Here is a 7,617-nt window from a genome sequence, read left to right on the forward strand (position 1 = left end):
TACACAATGCAGTAAACAGCTTCTGATTTGTTTTGCAAAATGTCCAACAGTGACAGACAAGTGAGTTTGTGAAAGTCAAATAGTGGTTTGCCTCAAAGTTTTACTTTATAAATAAAGAGAAAAAAACCTAAACTTTATTAGCCGTGGAAATGGAACTAAAATATCTCACTCAAGTCGATGCCACTTGCAAAAAATAGTTAGATTTGGTAATAGCTCCAGAATCCACATGCAGCTCTTCAATTCAGTAAACTTGAGTAATGAACACCGCTTTCTCAAAGTTTGACCTACAAGCGAAAAGAGACTCTTAACTAGAATATCTTGATTGGGCCATAACATTATAAATGTAGGTCTTTCCAAAAGTAGTTTAGTAAAATATGCAGTCATGAATTCACTTAAGTAAAGTTTTACTGAAAGGAGTTTGTAGTATTAAAATTAATTCAAAGCATAAAACTAAATTTCATATTAAATATATATTCATATTGTCCCTTTAATGTAACTGGTTGTTTTAGGGTAATTGTGGGTCATTTCAATGTTTTATGGCAATATCAAATTGATTGCATTTTTTACACAAATTTTACTGATATATATATTTATATATATATATATATAATATACTGCATTAGCCAAAACGTATCATATATTATTATATATTATTATAGACTTAAATATTTATTCAGTATTTCAAAATGCAAAACATCATGATATATATCACTTACATAAACATGCCATGATAAATCATTTATCAACATCGTACAACTTCAGGTCCAGACTGGGATGATCATTTTTATCCTAGCTATGATATTAACCGCCACTTCTAACTAGACAGGCAACTAAATAGTCTTTAGTTGTTTTCTTTTCTTTTCATCAACAGCTGTGAGGATTGACTTGTGATTAGCTGTCCTCAAATATAGTGTGACATGTTATGCTAATGTTAGTTTAAATACATTTCAAACATCAGTTCACGTTTTGTGAACACCTACAATGACATACAGTTCACTGACATAAAACAGTTAACAGGCAAACAGTTTAGAAAATGTGACTATGAATATATTTTAGCATTTTAGCACAACACTTTGTCCATAAAAGGATAAAACTTTTATCGTAAAGTCACAGTTCATAAGAATCTACTAAGAAATCTCAACTTTTTTGAATATGTTAAAAATCTTACATTTAATTTCTTTCGTCCTAAAACAGTACACCACAGGATTTAAAAAAGTTGGTCCGAGGATGGTCCCAATCATTAAACCATGGCTAGCCTCAAGAGGTAATACGACGCCAAACCTGGTCAAGACAATACGGATAAATGATGGAAGGTAATAACCTGTTACCACCATTAAGTGACTCAAACAAGTGCTGCCCATTTTTCGTTTGTCATTATTTGAGGACAATTTCACAAAAAATAAGATATATAAGTATGACAGGCAAATCAAAATGAAAGTGAAAAAAAAAATAAAAAAGAACATGATGGAAACCATATTGAAATAGTAAGTGAGGTCAACACAAGTAGTTCGTATTACGGCAGCATAGTCACAGAAAGTGTACTGCAGCTTTGAGGAGCAGTGAGGGAGAGGAAGCAAGGCTGCAAGCAGTACAGCCACAAAAGCACAAGCAACAACCCACAGAATACATATAATGACAAAAGTACGCACATTTGTTAAATAACTGTGGTACTGAAAGGGATAGCTAACAGCAATCAATCGATCAAATGCCATAGCCGATAAAGCTAACATCTCCATCGTCCCTCCCACGTGTACAGCAAACATTTGAACTAAGCAAGGCACATACGAAATAGTATTAACCCTAGCAACTAAAACCCCAATCATTGTTGGACCGGTACTGGAGGCGTACAGTATATCAACAACAGCAAGGTTGCAAATCAGAAGATACATTGGTTTGTGTAATCTTTTGTCAACAAGAATGAAGAAGATGTTTAATATATTGGCTAGAATGGCTAGAACATAAGTAATCAAAATAACCACACCAACCAACATAGGTCTGTTGGTTGATTCAAAACCACCAATAATAAATTCTGTTACTTTGATTGAAGCATTCTGCAAAGGCATATTCAACAAAATATCAAGATAAAATAATACAAAAAAGAAGTTGAGGAAAAGACATTATAGATTATAACCAACTGTAACCACCTGTCTGATTTTACAAAAATAACTGACATCAATCAAACAGCTTTCACTATAGCCAACAATGGAGATTACCAGACAGGCTTTATGGCTGACGGGAACAGAAACTTTTCATTGGGCAGACCCATCGTCCAATCACATTGAACATTGTCTCCAGCTAATTTGAGCTTGTATGTGGTAGCTTAAACCATTTAGCAAAATTCTGCACAGAAATCCAATTTTTGCTGCAGGTCAGTTAAGAGACTTATGTAACAACTGCATTTTCATGTGATTAGATCGAGAGCACTTCTGTACTGGAAAGTGGTCAGAAATCCGCTCATTGTAAATATACCATGGGAAGTCATACATCCTCTGAATGACCTAGGTATCTAGTTTGTGGTTGTGAAGTTTCTTGAGGCTGTGATTATCCTAGAGGTCACAATAGGTCACATTATACAGTGACATAAAGTCTCACTCTGTGAAATGGCTAGTATGGGGACTAACATACTCAAACATGCATACAATTAGGATCATTGAACCCAAACGAGTCTTTCCAGTCACACCCAATTTATAATTTATAATTGAGTATCTTGAGTTAAGAGGTCAAGTGTCCCCATTGAAAAATGGCCATGCCAGTCTTTCCCCAGCCAAAATTTACTCTAACTTTGGAACATTATTTAGCCCTTCCGGACAAACTATTATGACTTGGATGGTACCAGTGGATTCCTTATGCCGGATTCATATTTCTGATCCTATGTGTTTTGTGCTGGCACCTCTCGCGCAATCCAACATACTGTAACGGACTGAGTGACATATAATGTTAACCTGTTAACATGTTAGGTGTTATTGTGTTTGCAGAAAAGTTGTTCTAAGATGTTATCTTAGATTGGTTATTGCATTTACGGAGGTCAGTGAAGGCCTCATGCCTTGTGGGATGTTGTTGTTTGTGCTGGTAACTGGGAGAGTTAGTCTATGACCGGGAGCAGATGGTTAAGCGTGTTGAAGAACGTCTAACGGTGTTGACTGTTGTTTGGCGTAGGCTATGGCCCACAGTAGCCTGTGTACTGTCCACTACTAAACCACAATCAGTAAGATAGTGTCTCGTAGCTTTCCTTACCAAGGGTCGTTACATTTGGTGTCAGAAGTAAAACTTTCGCCATTCATCGACATCGCCACACCGGCTAGCAGCGGATAAGCTAAGTGGCTAACATTCATTAGCGGTGAGAAACATGTGGTCAGGGAGCCGTCTCGAGCTTAAGCGGGAAGAAGAAAGTGACAGACTAGGATGGGACGGCGCAGCCGAGGCCTGGCGGACGACGGAGCACAGAGAGCGGGTCAAGGAAATGACCGCGAGGATGGCTGCCGAGGCTGGATTGGGTCGGTCGGGCCGCGCCGGTGGTGGATGTAGCGGCCGTAAAGGAATGACTAGGAATGACGTAGAAATGGACATGACCAAACACCCTGAGCCACACGGAGAAGCTGTTCCGGCCACAATAAAGACCCCCAGATATGACGGTAAATCTAACTGGGAAGCTTTTCATGCACAATTTGAACTGATAGCTCAGGCCAGTAAATGGTCCACTTCAGTAAAAGCTCTCTAGCTAGCGATGTGCCTCAAGGGTGATGCTTTATCAAGCCTGCTGCTGCTAAGTCCTGATGATAGGAGTGATTATGATGCACTAATTGGGGCTCTAAAGCAACAATTTGGACAATGCTCTGCCACTAGCCTGCTCTGCTCTGAACTGTGCAGCAGACAGCGACGGCCAGAGGAGCCGCTGAGGGAGCTCGCTAATGACATTGAGGGGCTTGTTCACCGCACCTACACCCACATGCCCCCTCCCATCCAGAGCGAGCTAGCAAGGGACCATTTCCTCCAGGCCCTGCTTCCAGCTGACCTGCACATCCAGACACTACTGGCTCACCCTGGGTCGCTCCAGGAGGCTTTGGAGTCAGCTACGGAGAGAGAGATGCTGTGTGCTGGCGCCTTGGGTAAAGTGGTTGAAAAATCACCAAAGGTGAGAGTTGCTGGTGAGACTGAGATGGACTTGGCGCAGCCTGCCTGGGTGGGGGAGCTAACCCAGCTGGTGAGGGCTGCCACTCTGAGAGATGAGAGGCAGGAAAAGCCACAACCAAGAGTCTGCTGGGGGTGTGGGCAGCATGGCCACCTGGTCCAACACTGCCCCTGTACCACTGCGAACAAGGGAAACGAGCCAGGGACCACATAATCGGGACGATGCAGACCCCTGACACGCTGTCCCGACCCCCTTTAAATAACAAAGCTACGCAACTCTCCGACCAAGTAGGAGCACCCCGACCACCTGGAGATTTTGATGGTCAGCTGGAGCAACTAGTGATGCTGGGTCAAACCTGGATAGGAGACTGTTGGTATGCACCGCTGACTATTGGAGGGACATGCTGCTCTGCAGTGGTGGACACGGGTTCGTCAGCAACCCTGGTGAGGCCCGATGTGGTGAAAAATGGAACTATTATTTTCCCCACGATAGTGAAACTGCAGTCAGTCACCGGAGAGCGAGCCCCTATGGTTGGGGAAGCAATAGTGACTCTGGGGCTGGGAAGAAAATCTGTCCGCTGCCCGGTGTGGGTTGCTAACCTGGAGGACTGTATACTGGTACTGGATATTCTCGGGGCTTTAGACTGTGTCATAAACACAAAGAGAGGAACTCTCACTTTTCCTGATGGCCATGTCATCCGGATGTGGCAACAGCCATCCCGGCCTGGCTGTGTCACAACCCACACCATTACCACACGAACGGCTGAGACAATAAACTCTGCTGCTGCCAGCGGCATGCCTTCAAACGAGCCACCTACGCCGCCCTCCACCCTGCCAACTGCTGAGCTGCACCCACCTCCAACCACTGTCTGGTCAGCTGCAGGTTCACAGGTGACCAACACCTCTCCACCTGATGACAGTGAAAGGGTCTTGGCAGTGACGGAGGTCTGGCAGAAAAACTGTGGTATGACTCCTAATGAACAAAGTCTGCTGTGGCAGCTTCTACTTAAGTTCAAGGACTGTTTTTCACTGTCGGAGGACGATGTGGGCCGCACAGATCTCATCCAGCATAACAACGAAGCAGGAGATGCACAGCCGATCAGGATGAGACCTCGACGCCTCCCACTGGCCAGGCAGGCTGCGGCAGACAAAGCCCTGCAAGGGATGCGGTGAGCTGGAATCATTGAGACTTCCATCAACCCCTGGACAGCCCCGGTCGTCATGGTCCCCAAAAAGCAGAAGGAGTGGCGTTTCTGTGTGGACCTCAGACCCCTCAACAAAGTGACCAAAAAGGACCCCTACCCCCTTCCACACATTGACGAGGCCCTCGAAACAGTGGCAGGGTCATCCTGATACTCCTCTTTGGACCTGCGAAGCGGGTATTGGCAGGTCCCCCTAGGCCCTGAAGCTCGGGCCAAAACTGCCTTCATCACTAATGGGGGTTTGCGGCAGTTTAAAGTTGTTCCGTTTGGCCTCTGCAATGCCCTTGCCACGTTTGAGAGATTAATGGACAGGGTACTCGCTGCTATCCCTCGGCAGGAGTATGTTGTGTACCTGGACGACATACTGGTACATGGCGAGTCATTCCAGGTGTCTCTCAAGGACCTGAGGCAGGTACTGGAGAGGGTGGCAGCAGCAGGTCTAAAACTGCACCCACAGAAATGCTCCTTCATGCAACGAGAGGTCACATTTCTGGGGCACAAGCTTGGGGGCGGTGGTGTCAGAACCATGGATGAGAAAGTGCAGACTGTGAAGGATTGGCCTACCCCCTGCACTGTGCAGGACCTGAAAAGCTTCCTGGGCCTGGCCTTCTACTACAGGAAGTTTGTGAGAGGGTTTTCCTGCATAGCTGCACCTCTGTTCCACCTACTACAAAAAAAGGGTGGTGTTTGATTGGACAGAGGAGTGTCATGCAGCTTTCTCTTCACTGCAGAAAGCCCTTGTGGAGGCCCCAATCCTCTCACTGCCTGACCCCACTCTGCCTTTTATCCCCGACACAGATGCCAGTAATGCAGGGGCAGGTGCTGGGCTAGCCCAAGTGACTCCCGAAGGAGAGAGAGTGGTGGCTTATCACAGCAGACAGTTCAACAAGGCTGAATGTCGCTACTGTGTCACAAGGCGGGAGCTGCTTGCTGTGGTCAGTGCTATCCGATATTTCAAATATTACCTTGGGGGCCTCCATTTCACAGTCAGGACCGACCACTCTGCCTTACAGTGGCTCATGTCTTTCAGAGAGCCAGAAGGTCAGATGGCATGCTGGATTGAGGAGCTGCAGGCGTATGATTTTACTGTGGTCCACAGACCAGGGGCACGCCACGGAAACATAGACGCACTTTCACGCCGTCCCTGCAGCACTGATGGCTGCAGCTACTGTGAGAAAAGAGAGGCGCAGGAAGAAGAGAGGCTGCAACCTGATATGAAATGTACTGCAGTGGGACCGGAGGGCACGCCAGCAGGCCACGGACTAACAGCTGTGGACGCAACAGAGTGGGGGTGCAGACAGGAAGAGGATGTCGACATAAGGCCAGTGCTCACTTGGGTGGGAGCCCGGCAGCGACCAGCTTGGGGAGAGTTTGCCTTGTGTTCTCGAGCCACAAAAGGACTCTGGTCAATGTTTCAAGCCCTGCGCCTGCAGGATGGTGTGCTGCAGAGGGGGTGGAAAGAGCCAGCGATGGGAGAGACGCAGTGACAGGTGGTGGTACCCAGGGCTCTGAGAGAGACAGTGCTCCAGGCGATGCATGGAGCTCCAGGATCTGGTCATTTCGGGGTTACTAAGACCCTCCGCCGCCTCCGCCAGGGGTTTTACTGGGGCCAACATAGGCGGGATGTGGAGGACTACTGCCGCCGCTGCGACAGCTGCACTGCACAGAAAGGCCCTGCGGAAAGATCTCATGCCCAGCTCCAACATTTCCCAGCTGGGTGTCCCATGGAGAGGGTGGGGATTGATGTTCTCAGACCTTTTCCCCACTCAGAGAGAGGTAACCGTTACATCCTCACTGCCATGGACTATTTCACTCAGTGGCCTGAAGCTTACTGCCTGCCAGACGAGGAGGCGGAGACTATAGTTGATGCTCTGGTGGGGGGGATGTTCAGCAGATTCGGGGCCCCTGAAGTCATCCACACAGACCAGGGCAGAAACTTTGAGTCCCGTGTCTTCGCTGCCATGTGTGACAAACTGGGCTCCCACAAGACCCGCACCACACCCCTCCATCCACAGAGCGATGGACTGGTCGAGAGATTTAACCGCACACTGGCGCAGCAGCTGGCCATAGTGACAGCTAAACACCAACGTGACTGGGACGACCATGTACCTCTGGTGCTGATGGCTTACAGGTCTGCTGTACATGACTCCACTTCCTGCTCTCCTGCCCTTCTCATGCTAGGCAGAGAAATTCGGACACCAGCTGAGATGATGGTGGGGAAACCTCCTGACGCCCCTGCAGTTGCCCCGGGGCTCGACTATACTTGGAAACTCCAGGACCACTTGGA

At 47.0% G+C, this 7,617-nt stretch overlaps 1 protein-coding gene across 1 annotated transcript; it reads right to left on the reverse strand.

The window, feature by feature from the left end:
* Nucleotides 1-1,168: 1,168 nt before the first annotated feature.
* On the reverse strand, nt 1,169-2,063 carry LOC116378035 (olfactory receptor 4D11-like; the record flags this gene model as incomplete). Its single annotated transcript, XM_031839834.1, has 1 exon — nt 1,169-2,063. A coding segment is annotated over exon 1 (895 nt), but the record flags the coding sequence as incomplete, so codon positions are not given.
* Nucleotides 2,064-7,617: the final 5,554 nt, after the last annotated feature.

Source organism: Anarrhichthys ocellatus, unplaced genomic scaffold (assembly GCF_004355925.1).
Source record: "Anarrhichthys ocellatus isolate YVR2014 unplaced genomic scaffold, GSC_Weel_1.0 scaffold1994, whole genome shotgun sequence".
Taxonomy (NCBI): Eukaryota; Metazoa; Chordata; class Actinopteri; order Perciformes; family Anarhichadidae; genus Anarrhichthys; species Anarrhichthys ocellatus.